The sequence below is a fragment of the Eutrema salsugineum genome, unplaced genomic scaffold, assembly GCF_000478725.1.
Source record: "Eutrema salsugineum unplaced genomic scaffold, Eutsalg1_0 scaffold_13, whole genome shotgun sequence".
In the NCBI taxonomy this organism is placed as follows: domain Eukaryota; kingdom Viridiplantae; phylum Streptophyta; class Magnoliopsida; order Brassicales; family Brassicaceae; genus Eutrema; species Eutrema salsugineum.
In genome coordinates this window covers 3,436,742-3,453,230 of record NW_006256885.1, presented here as the reverse complement: position 1 = coordinate 3,453,230, position 16,489 = coordinate 3,436,742, and the positions used below count along the sequence as shown (strand labels likewise).

The following is a 16,489-nucleotide window of genomic DNA, read 5'->3' as shown; positions in this document are numbered from 1 at the left end:
ATCTTGACCTAAAATTTCTACCAAATCATATCAAGATCAATATAATAAAGATCTACATACTGAAACAAGATATTGATAAAACCATCAATTTTTTTATGAAAAAAACAATAAACAAAGCTTCACAAAAAAAATCATAAGTGAAAATAAAAAATAAAGAAAAACACCATAAGGTCCATAAGTAACAAGAGATGAAAAAGTTTTACAATTCTTATTTGTAGCGAAGTTGGAAGACAGTAATTTGACTCTGAATTTAATAATTCTATTGGTTTATAAGTTACTACACCAGAGTCCATGACATCTTAATAGTTTTATTTTTGGGCCATCTTGCATGTGAATGAAAGATGAAAGAATCAAGACGTCAAAACGTTGGAGAAGACGGTGTCAATGTTACACATTCTTCTAAACATCAAATTGCGTTGCGGAACATAAGCCGGCACATTCTTCCGCCCTTCAAGCTGAGCTACGCACGAAGAAATACTATCAAAGGCTTTAGAAGCTGCCTGAGATGCTAACTGATACGTCTTAGAGCTCGCAAACCCTTGAGCTTCCTCGATCGCTTTAATGGCTGATTCATAATCTGTCACACAAGATCCATATGGGGTCTTGAGCGTCGGATCTGTCGTGGTTCTCGTTAAGCCTTTCATCGTCGCTAGATTCTTATAGCCAAACAATTGCGTCTTTTGGAGGACCAGATGGACAAGACCATTCAGGTCGACTGTGAAGGTTGTTGGATCAGAGGTTAACCAAGCGACGCAGAAATGGTTGTAAATTGTTGGTTTTGAGCAGAGTTGGTAAAGTATTTCCTTTGTGACTATGCCACTTGGAGAAAAAGATGTAGACGAAGGGGTGATCTGATAGGATAACGAGAAGAGGAAGAATTAAAAATACGTTTCTTGTGACGCAAGAGAAAAGCCATTGTCTTGAATGTGAAAGAACAGTTAGGTGTTTTCTTAGATTTGGGAAGCTAGAGCCTATTCCTTGGTAATCGTATTATAGATAAGAGACTTTTTCTCTCTATTTAGGAATGTTCGCAGTACTAGGAAAAAAATCACATGAAAACTAAATTTAATCACTTAATTGTGTACACTATATTTAAGGACTTTTAATGAAGTACTATAGATTTTATAACTTTTTTCTAGCAAATAGTGTAAATATGCTTATTGCTTACTAATATTTAGTATACATAGTTTTTGAGGTAGCAAAATATAACAACTCTATTTGGCAGGTTTTATCTTAGTGTTGTTAATGAAATGTCAACCCGAATTGTAAATTATTTGCTTAGTACCATGTTTTGAAGAGTTCACGTCTCTAATCTCTTTGCGATCATGGTTATTAGATTCCTTAAATTAATCAAATTAAGTCATGATCTCGATCTTTAAAGATTAAAATTGTTTATAAGTTAGTGATAAAAAGTTTCGTTATCAAATTTTATTGCTCGTAACAGAAATTAGGTTGATATAATTATTACAAACCTTTACTACTAACTTAAAAAGCTTCAATTTACAGAAAAAAAAATAAAATAAAAAGCTTTATTCATCGCCTTAATTTTTATTTCGTGATATGATAAATAATGCGAGGCACGTGTTTCCACGTTTTACACTGTAGAAGAGATCTTGACCGTCCATTTATCTAAACTGCGACATTGAGAGAGCCGAGAGAGATAGAGAGAGAGAGAGCAGAGAACATCGCAGGAAAAAAGGAAGCGAAAATGGAGGAAGCTAAGGGACCTGTGAAGCACGTATTGCTTGCTAAGTTCAAAGATGACGTGAGCCCAGAGAAGATCAAAGAGCTTATCAATGGTTACGCCAATCTCGTCAATCTCATCGAACCTATGAAAGCTTTCCACTGGTAATATATCTTATCCCATTTTCTCAAAAACATTTTAATCTCTGCCGATCCTTCAATGTTTTGATTTGATTCTTATTAGAGCGAAAAATTGATCCCCAATGTAGATCTAAAAAGCTTCTTAGAGTTAGAAAATTCACGCCCGATCGGGTTGCTTAGTTTTATTATCTACCAAATATGATAGGTATTGTAACTAGCAATTGGGGGAAATTGTTTTAGGGGAACCGATGTGAGCATTGAGAATCTGCATAAAGGTTTCACACACATCTTTGAATCCACATTTGAGAGCAAAGAAGCTGTAGCTGAGTACATTGCTCATCCTGTTCACGTTGAATTCGCCAACTTGTTCATTGGAAGCTTGGATAAAGTATTGGTTATAGACTACAAGCCTACCTCTGTCCATCTCTAATCATCTTGCAGCTGCAAAATTTCATCTTATTTCATTTTTTTTCCTCTCGGGCATGCTGCTTGTGATCATGTTTCAATAATGGCCTGTGTTGTTCTGATGTTTCTGTAAATTCTTTCTTTTCATTTTTCTTTTGTGTGTGTGTGTTTTAATGTTGTTTTAGAGTTGATGTGTAAACGATCCTCAGTTTTACTTGATAATCAAAGTGTTTGGTTTCGAATATTTGCTTGTCTTCTTTTGTGATTTGAATACTTTGTGGTCTCTAATCTCTTGCACTTTATCAATAGTGGTAATGGCCAATGTTAAAACAAGTTGCCAAGAAACCAAGTTCTTGATTGTATATGTAATATGAATCTATAACTGACTGATGTAGTGATCTAACGAGTGTGAAGGGATATCGAATCAAGCCCTTTCTCACATCATGTTCGAGATGACAAGAACAATGCCACAGATATTCTGAAAATCGCCACTGTTCTTCACAGTGGAAGGATCAGCTTTGACATTAGCCAGGTTATCTTGACATGTACTAGATCCTTCCATAGCTGCTGAAACCTTAATGTTCAACCCTGGGCCATCGCCTGACGCTAGGTTCTGCTTAGCGTCATTGAGATTGCTGATGGAATTCTTATACTGCTCTACGCACGAGGTGTATCCTTTCTTCAAAGTAGGATTGGTTTCTGTCTTGACTAGAGATTGGATTTTAGCTAAAGCTCCTTTTGCACTTGTTTGTGCAGAACCGAAGGTGATATTTGCAAGTGTTCGAAGGTCAGCACCCGAGGTCTTTGGGTTGGATTTCATGTAGCTCGAACAGAAGGACGGGTTTTTCGCTTTCCCGCAGATCGCTTTTATGTCTGCCACTTGTGCGTTCAAGGAACCAATCATTACAAAAAACATCAGGGAAGACACAAAAACTTTTTTCCTCACGTATGCTGCCATCGTCGGTTCTTTCTTTCTTGTGTTCGTTGGTTCTTTTGGTAAGGTTACTCCCTTAATATGCCTGAGGTTACATATTTATAGGTGCTTGGGACTGATTGCTTCCACTAGAACTAATAATAGAAGTTCTTGGACAGGATTATTGCTGTCTCTGATTCTTAGTTAGACCACAAGTCCTAATATAAGATAGAGAAAAAATTTGCTATTCTTAGCAACAGTGCAGAGATTGAGAGTTATCTGATTAGTATTCTTCTAACTTACTTTCTTGAATTTTCTCCTTTAGGTATATATTCATTCCTTAATATATTTTTTTTCTTCATGATTTCTGATGCTAATAAAGTTTACTGTTGAAAAAATTAGAGATTTATGTATACTCATCATGAATTTACACCAGAGATGAAAGTTTTTCCATTTAAGTATTGAATTTGTTCATTTATTGGTTTGAACGTTACTACACCAGAGTTAATGACATTTTAAAGTTTTGCCATCTTGCAGGTGAAGGTGAAGAAAACATAAAGAATCAAGACGCCAAAAGGTTGGTGAAAACCGTATCAATGTTACACATTCTTTCAAACATCAAATTGCGTGGCGAAACATAAGCCGGAATTGGCTGTTGTTCAAGCAGAGCTTCGCAATCAGATATAGTATTAAAGGCTTCAAAAGTAGCCTTAGTTGCTAACAGGTACTCCTTAGAGCTCGCAAACCCTTTAGCTCCCTCGATCGCTTTAATGGATGATTCATAATCTGTCACGCAAGACCCGTATGGGATCTTGAGATTCGGATCAGTCGTTGTTCTCGCTAAGCCTTTCATCATCGCTAGGTTCTTGTACCCTAACAATTCCGTCTTTTCGATGACCATACCCATAAGACCGTGTAAGTCGAGGGTGAACGTTTTTGGGTCAGAGTTCAGCCAAGCGACGCAGAAGTGCTTGTAAATTGTCGGCTGCGAGCAGAGCTGGTTAACTAATTCTTTTGTGACTTTGTCATTCGGAGAGAAAGATGAAGACAATGGGGTGATTGATAGAAGAACGAGAATAGGAAGAATTGAAAAAATGTTTCTTTTGACGTAAGAAAAAGCCATTGTCTTGAATATGGAAGAATAGTTATGCGTATTCTTAGATGTGGGATAGCTTTCTTCGTTGTATATATATGAGATATACATAAGTTTTCGGTGTGGCAAAAGTGTAACTCCTGTTTGGTAGGATCTTGGTGTGGGTCAATGAAATGTTGACCCGACGTAGTTTATTTTAGTAAATTGTTGACTCAAACTATTAAACTAATGTGTGAAAGAATGAACGTATTTATCTCATTTCCATTATTAGTGCGACTATTGAATAGACCGGCGTCTTTGTAGATTTCTGTATGAAAACTTCCTAATTGTGTCCATGATGAGTTGTTTTTGTCGATGTTCATGATAATTAGCAAAAATATCTTTAAAGAGTACCACACAAAGGAAACGTAACTTAACTGGCCGAGAATAGACGAACAAAATGGTCAAATTTGGAAGTACAACCGATACTAGATATACCAACAGAATCAACGAAATTGTGAAATGAAATCACAAAGAATTTGGTTTACTCACCCAAAAAAAAGGGGCCACTCAAACCAACCATCAAACCCGATGAATCATAACAGGTTAGGTGAGCATTTCAAATTATTACTATGGTCGAGCGTAACTCGAAGCTGAACATCAGTTGAAGATTAACAGTAAAAAGAGTGGTAAAAGTATATTCTTTCAGCTCATCCCATATCCACCAAAAACAAAAAATCAAGGTTTGAACCGAAAATAGAAAACCAAACCAGTAACCAAAACAACGCCGGTTAAGATCTCGATTTGGATTTGTCATACGAGGCTTTCCGTCTTTCTGAATCAAATTAAGACACGAAAAATTAAGACAAATTAAGACACGAAAAGAGAATCAAATTAAGACAAGTAAAGACAAATTAAGACACGAAAAGACAAAAAAAATCGTTAAACCTAAACAGAACCAAAACTAAACCGTGATTTACCTGTGGGCTTCTACATGTGAATGGGCTTGTCATAGGTAGCCATGGCAGCTTCCTTGATAGCCTCACTCAAGGTGGGATGAGCGTGACAGACTCGAGCGATGTCTTCACTCGACGCATCATAGTTGATCGCCAGAACCGCCTCATGGATCAGTTCTCCTGCGTTTGCTGACATTATGTGAACCCCCAAGATCTTGTCTGTGTCTTTATCAGCCAAAATCTTGACCATTCCCTCTGCTGTGTCTATGGCCTTGGCTCTGCTATTGGCCATGAACGGGAATTTCCCAACCCGGTAACTTACACCGTCTTTCTTCAGCTGCTCCTCGGTTTTACCCACAGAGGCAACTTCAGGGTAGGTGTAGACAACCCCAGGGACTTTGTCGTAATCCACATGTCCGTGTTTGCCTGCTATGAACTCAACACAAGCGACACCGTCTTCCTCGGCTTTGTGAGCAAGCATTGGTCCTGGAATCACGTCTCCAATTGCATAAACGCCTGAAACATTTGTCAAGAACCTCTCGTTCACCAGAATTCTCCCGCCTTTGTCTGTTTCAACTCCGATTTTCTCCAGATCAAGTCCAGATGTGAACGGAGTCCTTCCTGCTGAGACGAGGACAACATCAGCTTCTAGAGTAGTCTGGTTTCCACCTTCTGCAGGTTCCACGATGAGCTTCACGCCATCTCCTGATGAATCTACGCCAACAACTTTAGTCTTGAGCATGAATTTCATCTTTTGCTTCTCTAGTGTACGTTGAAACTGCTTGCGGATTTCCCCATCCATTGACGGCACGATATCTGATGCAAACTCAACAACTGTGACCTCTGATCCAAGCCGTCCCCACACAGAACCCATCTCAAGACCAATATAGCCAGCGCCAATGACGATCAGTTTCTTTGGGATTTCTGTCAGAGACAGTGCCCCGGTTGATGAGACAATCTTCTTTTCATCGATGGTGATGCCAGGCAGAGACTTGACATCTGAGCCAGTTGCAACTATGATATGTTTGCCTTTCACAACCGTGTTTTCTCCATCGATTGTCTCCACAGAGACTTCAGACGGGGACAGAAACTTACCGTAGCCCTTAACGTAGTTTACCTTGTTCTTCTTGAACAGACCTTCGATTCCACGGGTGAGATTCTTGACGGCTGTGTCTTTCTGGGCCAACATAGCAGGAAGATCTACCTCAACCGAAGAGACCTTAACACCATGGCTAGCAAAGACGTGCTTTGCCTCATGGTACATGTGAGAAGAGTGAAGAAGGGCCTAATACACAAGAAAAACAATAGAGTGAATGCTATGTTAACTGTATCGAGACAAATTCAATTCAGCATATCGATAATTAGATTAACATCATATAAGATTTCTCAAAGCTTAAGCAGAGTGGGGGAAGAGCCTAATAAAATCAGAAAACAAAAAATCTAGTGCTCTTAATATCTACCACAGTTATGGTCTAGGGAAATGAGAGTTTCATACAACTTTTTCTACACCAAACTTGGACAACGAGCCAAGAGAGCATCATGATCCAGCATTTGCACTTCACGAACCCAATTCAACGAGAATAAAATTGATAATTCCATTTCCGCGAAATCAAGCACAAACAGAATTCAGCAAAACGTCCTCAAAATGATCGGAGTACTAAACAATTATCATCACACAAGCAGTTCGTAAAGAAATAGATCGAATCGCAATAATGATCAACGACAAAAATTAGAGAAAAATTCTGCCGAATCGAGGTTTTCGAAGAAAAAAAAGAGAGAGTTGATTCCACGAAGGAGAAAGGAGTTTCTGAATCACCTTTGAAGGAATACAGCCGACGTTAAGGCAAGTACCGCCGAGAGCACCACGTTTCTCGATGCAGGTAGTCTTGAGACCGAGCTGTGCCGCCTTTATCGCCGCCACGTAACCTCCAGGACCGCCGCCGATAATGACAACATCGTTCTCGTCGGATCCCGACGAAGCGAAGCCGCGGGTGAGGGAGAAAGAGAATCTGAGAGCGTCAGTGGGAGATTTAGAGATGTTTCTGGTCAGAAAGTACGCCTTTCTCCTAGCTAAGCTCGCCATCGCCATCGTTGTTGTTCTTCTCCTTCCGTCGAACTTTCTTATAGAGAGAGATGGGAAAGAGAGACTTTGGCTCTTTGAAGAGTCGAATAAAGACGGAAAAACACTAGAAAGGGCCTGAATAATTCTTTTTCCCTTAATTATTCTTTTTCTTTTCCGTAAATCATAATTAACAGAATCCAAAATCAATTTAAACTATTAAACATTACAATCTGGAAGAGAAAAAATGGAGACATCTGGTGATTAACTTTAATAACCTTGATTTGCCTCTAATCTTAAATCAGTTTTTGTACATAAGTGCTCAATAATCCTACCGGAGAAATAGCCAAACAAACAAGATCAAAAATGGCTACAACACTTATGAACATTCAACAACAACAACAACAAAAAGTCCTTCATCTTCTCTTTTTGCCTTCTTTTATTACATCCAAATATCAGAGATGTAATGTCATCAAATAATCTTTTGCCTTGAGGGGGGATGATTATCTCAAAACCACATCTCTGCTTCTCTATTATATACATTGTCTCCCTCAAGACCGAGCAAAAACTTTAATCGAATTAGCCTTCAAGCATCGTTTGTAACCGAGCTCGGGCTTCATCAGAAACACAAAACTGTATTCTTCTCCTTTGAGGAGCTGGTGATGATGTGAAGCATATGACCACCACTGTAACATTATCCGATGAGTCAAGCCTTAACGCTTCCCTTCCAAGTTCCATCGCACATCTTCTCGGGTCACCATGTCTCCTGAGTCCTTGCCTGACGAATGTAACAGCATACTGGCTTGTCATCACATCCCAAACACCATCACATCCCATAATCAAGAACTCATCTTCCTCGGTTAAGATCATCTGTTGAATGTCCGGGTCTGATACCAGAGGTGACAGAGATTCTCCGAGTGGTGAAAACCTCTTCACCGACCAGTCTCCAAGAGCCCTTGTAACAGCGAGATCACCGTAGAGATACTCACCTTCAAAGTACCCTCCTAGATTCTCTACACGTCTACGTTCTGGCTCAAACGTACATTTGTGATCAGACGACATATCAACAGCTTTTCCTTTCCTGCAGAGCACTGCACGGCAATCGCCAGCGTTAGCTACCATTAAGTGCCGCCCGATTACAAGAGCGGTCAAGGCGGTTGTTCCGCAAGAACCGCTAACAATGCTTTCATCTTCCATGGCGAGATCAGCTAACCTATAAGCTTTACGGTGAGACTTCTCCAGTTCTTTCAAGAAGAAGGTGTTCACAATGGAAGGCAATTCTTGAAAAACAGCATCTTCAAAGAATAATCTCGTTGCGTTCTCTTTTATGTACTGGGATGCCTCAGGTCCACCATGGCCATCGAATACACCGTAGAAAGCGATGGGCACTGGGAAACTGAAGAAGGAAGACCCAAGATGAGCTGAAAGGTCGTCTATGCATATGTGTTCATCTTCCATATACTCCCGGTAGTCACCCTTATCCGCATAACTCCCAGAACTTATTGTTGGGACAAACTCAGTAGCAGGCTCTTCAATGGTAGTTGCATTTGTTGCAGAACAACTCTTGACCTGTTTTGAGGATTAAAAAAGTAACATTAGAGCTTGTTTAGTGTTTAGTTGTTCTGCTCCTCCAACATCATAGTATTGAGAGATAATTTACAGGAACAAACAGAGAATTTACACAGCAGAATATTCTGTGCAATAGAGCAGCAAAAGGAAATCAAGCTTTAACTATGACACTGAAGAAGACATTGATCCACGAAAAGCTGAAATCAAAGTCTTAACAAGGAAAAAGGCGACACTATATTAAATCACCAGTCTTTCTTTCCTAAACTCGAATAGGATTTAACAAGGAAGACGCAAATGAAAAAATTAACACTGAAAAGTCAAGTCTTGATGCCGAATTCTAATCAAAAAGCTAAATTCTAATCCACAACTACACAAGCAAGCGGAATTACAAAGAAGAAAAAAGACTCAATCCGATTCAATTCGAGCTTCGACTTCATCGGAGAACCTGGAATGACACAGAGTCCTAAAGTATCAAAAGAAGCAAGATTGAGATTAGAGAAAGAGAAAACAAAAAGAGACCCAAACACGTACCGATCCTAAAAGAGACGTTTCTTCAGAACCCGGAATCTCAATGCAAACGGAGTCGTGAATTCGAATTTCGGCAATCTGAAAGTTGTTGGGATCTTTCTCGACGGAAAGATGAGACTTCACGTCGATGACACTGATCTCAGCAGATTCAGCGACCATGTTTTGACTCAGAAGCATCGCTTTTGCTCTTCTAATAAACTGACGGACACATCTGATTACGAGATCTTTCCAGAGACGAAGCTGTGTAAAAAGCAGCCATGTTTGAGTCACTGAAGCTTTGCTTGGACGCATTTTAATTTTTTTTTAGCGAAATATTAAAGAAAACACCAAATTAGGTTTACCTGAATATGTTGAGATTCTCAACTTGAGAATATATGTGTATATATAAAAAAAATATTATATTCTATTTCGATACATTTTGCTTTAGAAAATGAGATATATATATCTTTGACAAATGTAATAAACTCTATTTTAGGTATTTAAATATTTCTACATTTAAGGGAAAAAATTATTGTAGATATCTATGTTTAGGTGTTTAAATGCATGAAACTCTTGTGTTCACAACTCACACTAATCTGTTAAAATAGCAATTAAGACAAAGATTAATAATACAGTAAAACCTCTATAAATTAATATTCAATAAATTAATAATCACTATAAATTAATAAATTTTACTGGTCTCAAGTCGGGTTAATGTAAAAATACATCAATTTCAATAAGATAATAAGATAATAATTTTTTTTTAAACCTTTATATAAATATATGGTTCCAATAAAAACATAAATTAATAATTATATAAATTTATGTAAATATATGTAAATTTACTATTCTAAAATATGACTAACGTATTCTTTTTTAGTTAAAGTTGAAATCTTATTGGTTCTCATCTCTCTAATTATCATATCAGTAGCTTTTATTGCTGTTTTACTATATACAATTAAAATTTATGATGATTTTTTGATGTGATAATTGATTTTCTTACATGTAAATATTTTAAATGTATTGTAGTGTTATCTTTAATTTTATCATCAATAATACTGATAGTAGCCATAGGTTTTTGATAAATTTTTAACTTATGAACATGTATATTTTTTATATGGACAATCCAATATGGTGAAAAACTATTTTATTGTGATAATTATAATTTTTAATTATAGTTTAAATTATGAAATTTGTTAAAATTTTAAACTATAATATTATTCCAAATAAATTTGTAGAAAATTATATGCGGAAATTAATAATTATTAATTTATAGATAAATTAATATCACAATAATTTAAAAAAATATTATAGTCCCAATATTATTAATTTATAGAAATTTTACTGTACTTAGCTAATGGTGGAACCACGTGGGAAACATGAGTGTAACCTTTCAAACCACTTGGCCTCTTTACCAATACACCGCCACCGTATAGTTCTTTACCTCACTCACTTGATTATTGAAGAAATGAAAAAGAATAATTGTAAAGAGCTCACACAGAACAAATTTTAAAAGAAGTGGAAAAAAGTAAACATATAAAACAATAGGTTGAACCAAAAATGTTAGATTTATATGTTGCTAACGTGTGTTCATATTACTAAAACAATAATCTTGAAGAAAAAAAGAGTAATTTTTTTCTAAAGCTATTAACAAATTTCAGATCAAAAACTAACTAATTGTTAAAACTACTTATTTGGTATTCCTCAATACTGCTAATATGTGTTGTTCTTTGTGAAATTGTGGTTTAATAAGCAAAGATAACGAACATTTTTTAATATTTTTTTTTTTTTTAACAACTCGAACTCCAAAAGGGTGACAATATTTAGCGCTATTAGTTCTGGTCAATTTAGTAGACAATTATATATTCATCTCATTCTTATCTTTTCATTTCATTCTTATCTTTTCATAAAATGTGACGTGTTTATTTTCTCATCACATAAACATACGTGTTACGGCTATAAATCTATAATTGAGAAACAGAAAACTGAAATGGATGTAAAACAGAGGAAATGGGTATCATAAACCCTGAGTCAGACGTCGAAAAAAAAGAAAAAAAAAACCTTGAGTGCGACTCAACAAGATTACGATGGTGTAAACAACTCAAAAAAAAGAAACACTACTGAGATAGAAATGGGAACCGAAAGTACGAAAACGATAACAGAGTTATTAAGTTTTATGAAAGGTAGAAAAGCATTTTAAGTTCTTACTAGAGAAAAAAAGAGAGAAGTTCTTAGCAATGAAAGGAAAGTTTTCATTCTCTCCATATCATCACAGTGGTAAGACTTTTAACCAGCTTCTGCCGCACATCAAGGCGTTAGCCATTTTGGGTTCCTCCGAAAGAACAAGTTCAGAAGGCTCTCTTCTGTCCGAAACATAAGCGTCGTACGAAGTGGCACGTGAGATCGGTATGGAGAGAATGTCTCGTGCTACTCGGGAGAGGATTGGATACTTTTGGCTCTCTTCTTTCCACCATTCCAATGCTTTGAAACCTTTGTTCCACTCCATAACTGGTTCCTTGAGATAAGAATCGAGCTCTGATTCTTGAAACTCTCTTGAAGATCCTTCAAACTTGAGATATTCTTGAAACAAAACAAAATCCTTATATGCATCAGGCTTCTTCTACTTCTCTTCCTTTTCCTTTTCTGCTTCTCTTTCTCCTTCTTCATCATCATAATCTTCTTCTTCTCCTTCCTCATCATCATCTTCTTCCTTGGAGCCAATTGTAGCAGCCGGACATATTGGTTTTTGACAGATTTCGTTAGCTGCATAGCGAGCGTATAGATTGCGTAGACAGTCCAAAACGGTTTCAGCTTTTGAACCTTCGTCATTGTCAATCTTCTTTGAGCAGTAAAACTCAATGTAATTCATCTTGAACCGAGGGTCTAACACAGAAGCAGTAGCCAAAACCAGGAACATATCATTCCAGTACTTGTCAAACATCTTCAACATCTTCTTAGCTTTGCGGAGGAAGTAATCATTATCAGAACTAGCGAGCTCTTGATTCAACATTACCTTCAGCTCAGCAAGAAGGTGGAAGTAGACATTAGATGTCGCATACCCTTCTTCAAAAAGCTCCTTTGCTACTTTATAGATGCAACCAGTGAGTTTGCAAAAAGTTTGAATCTTTATCCATTCTTTATCAGACGGTTTGTCATAATCGTCGTAAATCTCATCCTTTGAGAAGACATCCTCGTTTTTCATATCAACAGCTTGTTGCAGGTGATACAATTTGACATTCCAGTTTGTTGACGAACATCTTCCCCATCCGACCAACATACGAACATCCTCGTACAGCGACCAGCTAAAGCCACTATACAGATCATTCACCATTAACCGGAAAAGATCAGCACAACAATTGACTACAAAAACCGGTGGGTTTATGGAGCTGTTCCCTTTCGCTTCTATACACTTCCTGATAGCATCAACCGTCTTTTCATCAAAATCCTCATCGTTGGGAAGTAGTATAGTAGAGACCTTGTTCTCAATCTCGAAACCCTGAACAGCTGTTCTAAAATGGTAAGTGAAAATGTCGTCCAGAGGTATCGACTCGCCAGTAGAGTACCCGAGGATCCATTTCCTGACCTTCCAGCTATCGTCAACGAAATGAGCAGTCATACAGACGAAATCCTCGTGCAAAACACGGCCTTTTGAGTATTCGCTGGTCCATTCATTACCATGCAGCAACCATTCATAAGAGAGGGTTATATTCCCTTGAAAATCACTGAGAAATTTCTTGGCCTTTTCTTTTTGTGCTTCGTATATCTTCAGAACTTCCTTCCTAATGTTATCAGGATTAATCCCAGCACTAATGAACCAATCAGGAACATTATCCTCCAAAATCTCCTCATCGTCCTCAAAATCGTTCTCCAAGTCGTACTCAAAGTCGTTCTCAACGTCGTCCTCAAAATCGTCCATACAATCATCAGCAGAATCATCCACCGAATCGTCCACAGAATCGTTCACAGAATCGTCCGATTTTAATTTCTTCCCCATATCTAAAAAACGAAGGTATTATAATATCATTATGCATCCAGACGACAAAAAAAGCAACCATATCTAGAACAAAACCCTAGAAATTGAGCATAACATCTACCAAAATTATGAGAAAACAAAGCTCTCTGGAGAGAAAGAAATGAAAAAAGAATAAGAAATTAGAACCTGAATCGGAGCCGGAGCCGGAACCGGAGTTGAGATCACCGCTGTTCATAGCAAAGGTTGCTGTTCTGGGGGAGACGACGTGAGAGAGATGATTTAGGGTTTTCGTTTTGAGTAACTAATATATAGACGATTCCGATTTTCGATGCTAAATATCTGTAGGATCTTATTTATGATTTAGGCGGGAATGCTAATTGAGCTATACACCTACGTGGCCTCCAGTTATTGGAAAGTTTCTTTCCCTCCGTGATTTGATTATCAAAGCGCTGGATCGCACGGTCAGTAATAAAAGAGTGGACGGATGCGATTATTTTCGAATATTATGTTCACATTTTGTGATAGAAAAATGATATATACATATGAAGAATGTTTTCTTTAAGTTTCCGCAATTGCCTTTAACTCTATGATTTTTTTGTTATAAAGAAAAAAAAACTCCTTTTCTTTGGTCTAATAAATAAAGATTAACTTCCATTTCCATAAAAATACAGCAAGTTATATAAAGTTTACTATCTACAAAATCCCAATATTGCCATTGTAACGAATATAAGTTTTGGTGATGCAAAATTCAGAAGCATAAAGTCAAAGGTTCCTAAAAAAATAAAATGTCGAAAATACTAATAAAGTAACACAGTAATTCGATCAAGAAACTTCAAATGTCACATTAATCAAAGTGAATTTGAGAATTTTAATATTAGTTAGTACAAGGTTATTACTGTTGTTGAAATGGAAAGCAGACTAAATGAAAAAGAAATTTGATTTCACCAAAACCAAAGCATTTTTTGTTGTTACAAAAACCAATAATTTAAAACGAAAGTACCAAAACGAAAGTACCAAAACGAAAAACAGAGTTATTAAGTTTCATGAAGGCTAGAAAAGCATTTCACAAGTCTTGCTAGAGAAAAAAAAAGTTCTTACCAATTTTTCCATTATCATCAAAGTCGTAACCAGCTTTTGCTGCACATCATGGCGTTAGCAATTTTGGGTTCCATGTTAAGAACAAACTCAGGAGGCTCTCTTTTGTCCGAAACATAAGCATCGTACGACGTGGCAAGTGAGATTGGTATAGAGAGAATGTCTCGTGCTACTCGGGAGAGGACTGGATACTTTATGCTCTCTTCTTTCCACCACTCCAATGCTTTGAATTCCTTATTCCATTCCATAACAGGTTCTTTCAGATAAGAATCGAGCTCTGATTCTTGAAACTCTCTTGAAGATCCTTCAAACTTGAGAAATTCTTGAAACAAAACAAAATCCTTGTATGCATCAGGATTTTTCTTCTTCTTCTCTTCCTTGTCCTTTGGTGCCTCTCTTTCTCGTTCTTCATCATCAAAATCTTCTTCTTCTCCTTCATCATCTTCTTTTTCCTCCTCGGAGTCAATTGTAGCAACCGGACATAATGGCTTCTGATAGATTTCATTAGCTGCGTAGCGAGCGTATAGATTGCGTAAATAATCCAAAACAGTTTCAGCTTTTGAAGCATCATCATCATTATCGATCTTCTTTGAGCAGTAAAACTCAATGTACTTCATCTTGAACCGAGGGTCTAACACAGAAGCAGTTGCCAAAACCAGAAACATGCCATTCCAATACTTATCAAACATCTTCAACAACTTCTTAGCCTTCATCAGGGAGTAATCATTATCAGCACTAGCGAGCTCTCGGTTCAACATTACCTTCAGCTCAGCAAGAAGGTGGAAGTAGACATTAGATGTCGAATACCCTTCATCGAAAAGCTCCTTTGCCACTTTATAGATGCAACCAGTGAGACTGCAAAAAGTTTAAATCTTTATCCATTCTTCATCAGACGGTTTGTCATAATCGTCGTAAATCTCATCCTTTGAGAATGCATCCTCGTTTTTCATATCTACAGCTTGTTGCAGATGATTCAAATTGACGTTCCAGTTGGGTGCTGACAAACATCTTCCCCAACTAACCAACATACGTAAATTCTCATACAGCAACGGGCTAATGCCACCATACAGATCCTCAACCATTAACCGGAAAAGATCAGCACAACAATAGACTAGAAAAACCGGTGGTTTGATGGAGCTATTCCCTTTCGCTTCTATACACTTCCTGATAGCATCAACTGCTTTTTCATCTAAATCCTCGATGTTAGGAACTAGTATAGTAGAGACCTTGTTCTCAATCTCGAAACCCTGAACAGCAGTTCTAAAATGGTATGGATAAATGTCGTCCAGAGGTATAAATTCGTCAGTAGAGTAACCGAGGATCAATTTCCTGACCTTCCAGTTATCGTCAATGAAATGAGCAGCCATACGAACAAAATCCGCGTGCAAAATCGGGTCATCTATGTGATCTATGGTCCGCTCATTCCCAAGAAGCAACCATTCATAAGAGAGGGTTATCTTCCCTTGAAAATCCTTGAGAAATTTCTTGGCCTTCTCTTTGTATTCATCGTGTATCAGAAGAACTTCCTTCTCGACTAGTGGAACACTAAGAGGCAAATCTGGCTTTACAAGCCGCATAAACTTTGCGAAGGACGCTTTCTTAATGATATTAGGATTAATCCCATCACTAATGAACCACTTGGCCATAGCGTTGTAACCATCTTTCTCCTTCTCGGCAGTTGAAGTAAGATCATCCGCCACCATCTCCTCGTCGTCCTCACAATCGTCCTCACAATCGTCCACAAAATCGTCCTCACAATTATCAATAGAATCGTTCACAGAATCGTCTAACTTTCGTTTCTTCTCCATATCTAAATGCACAGTATTAGAATATCATTATGCCATCCAGACGAACAAAAAACAAGAACCCATATCTAGAACAAAACCCTAGAAACTGGGGATAACATCTACAAAAATTATGAGAAAACAGAGCTCTCTGGAGAGAAAGATATGAAAAAAGGAAGAAGAAATTAGAACCTGAACTGGAGCCGGAACCAGAACCGGAGGCGAGATCACCGTTGTCCATAGCAAAGGTTGCTGTTCAGGGGCAGACGAAGTGAGAGAGAGGATTTAGGGTTTTCGTTTTGGGTAAATAAGAGACGGTTCCGATTTCCGAT

The 16,489-nt window shown here is 37.5% G+C and overlaps 6 protein-coding genes and 2 pseudogenes across 8 annotated transcripts; 1 reads left to right on the top strand and 7 right to left on the bottom strand.

The window, feature by feature from the left end:
* Window positions 1-350: 350 nt before the first annotated feature.
* On the bottom strand, window positions 351-1,625 carry LOC18024656 (annotated as a pseudogene).
* Window positions 1,599-2,473, top strand: LOC18024655 (stress-response A/B barrel domain-containing protein HS1). Its single transcript, XM_024159989.1, has 2 exons — window positions 1,599-1,848; window positions 2,065-2,473. Exons 1-2 carry the CDS (start codon window positions 1,709-1,711, stop codon window positions 2,252-2,254), a joined length of 330 nt encoding a protein of 109 aa, XP_024015757.1. The 5' UTR covers window positions 1,599-1,708; the 3' UTR covers window positions 2,255-2,473.
* Window positions 2,474-2,636: 163 nt separating this feature from the next.
* On the bottom strand, window positions 2,637-3,573 carry LOC18024654 (pectinesterase inhibitor 2). The gene has a single exon (XM_006406688.2). The coding sequence runs from the start codon at window positions 3,185-3,187 to the stop codon at window positions 2,666-2,668; it is 522 nt and encodes a 173-aa protein (XP_006406751.1). The 5' UTR covers window positions 3,188-3,573; the 3' UTR covers window positions 2,637-2,665.
* Window positions 3,574-3,608: 35 nt separating this feature from the next.
* On the bottom strand, window positions 3,609-4,441 carry LOC18024653 (pectinesterase inhibitor 2). Its single transcript, XM_006406687.2, has one exon. It carries the CDS (start codon window positions 4,344-4,346, stop codon window positions 3,705-3,707), a length of 642 nt encoding a protein of 213 aa, XP_006406750.2. The 5' UTR covers window positions 4,347-4,441; the 3' UTR covers window positions 3,609-3,704.
* Window positions 4,442-4,739: 298 nt separating this feature from the next.
* Window positions 4,740-7,332, bottom strand: LOC18024652 (dihydrolipoyl dehydrogenase 2, mitochondrial). Of its 2 annotated transcripts, none has more exons than XM_006406685.2 (3): window positions 6,987-7,332; window positions 5,195-6,455; window positions 4,740-5,049 (listed from the first exon to the last, which is right to left on the bottom strand). In XM_006406685.2, exons 1-2 carry the CDS (start codon window positions 7,257-7,259, stop codon window positions 5,205-5,207), a joined length of 1,524 nt encoding a protein of 507 aa, XP_006406748.1. In that variant the 5' UTR covers window positions 7,260-7,332; the 3' UTR covers window positions 4,740-5,049; window positions 5,195-5,204. The 2 variants fall into 2 exon arrangements, with proteins under 2 accessions (XP_006406748.1, XP_006406749.1); XM_006406686.2 differs by having other exon boundaries at window positions 4,740-5,045.
* A 180-nt stretch (window positions 7,333-7,512) lies between these two features.
* LOC18024651 (probable protein phosphatase 2C 43) lies at window positions 7,513-9,617 on the bottom strand. Of its 2 annotated transcripts, none has more exons than XM_006406684.2 (2): window positions 9,330-9,617; window positions 7,513-8,798 (listed from the first exon to the last, which is right to left on the bottom strand). In XM_006406684.2, the coding sequence occupies exons 1-2, from the start codon at window positions 9,615-9,617 to the stop codon at window positions 7,809-7,811; spliced, it is 1,278 nt and encodes a 425-aa protein (XP_006406747.1). In that variant the 3' UTR covers window positions 7,513-7,808. The 2 variants fall into 2 exon arrangements, with proteins under 2 accessions (XP_006406747.1, XP_024015744.1); XM_024159976.1 differs by having other exon boundaries at window positions 7,513-9,243; window positions 9,330-9,466.
* A 1,957-nt stretch (window positions 9,618-11,574) lies between these two features.
* LOC18024650 lies at window positions 11,575-13,498 on the bottom strand (annotated as a pseudogene).
* Window positions 13,499-14,333: 835 nt separating this feature from the next.
* On the bottom strand, window positions 14,334-16,469 carry LOC112088998 (zinc finger BED domain-containing protein RICESLEEPER 2-like). Its single transcript, XM_024159790.1, has 2 exons — window positions 16,350-16,469; window positions 14,334-16,183 (listed from the first exon to the last, which is right to left on the bottom strand). Exons 1-2 carry the CDS (start codon window positions 16,396-16,398, stop codon window positions 15,240-15,242), a joined length of 993 nt encoding a protein of 330 aa, XP_024015558.1. The 5' UTR covers window positions 16,399-16,469; the 3' UTR covers window positions 14,334-15,239.
* Window positions 16,470-16,489: the final 20 nt, after the last annotated feature.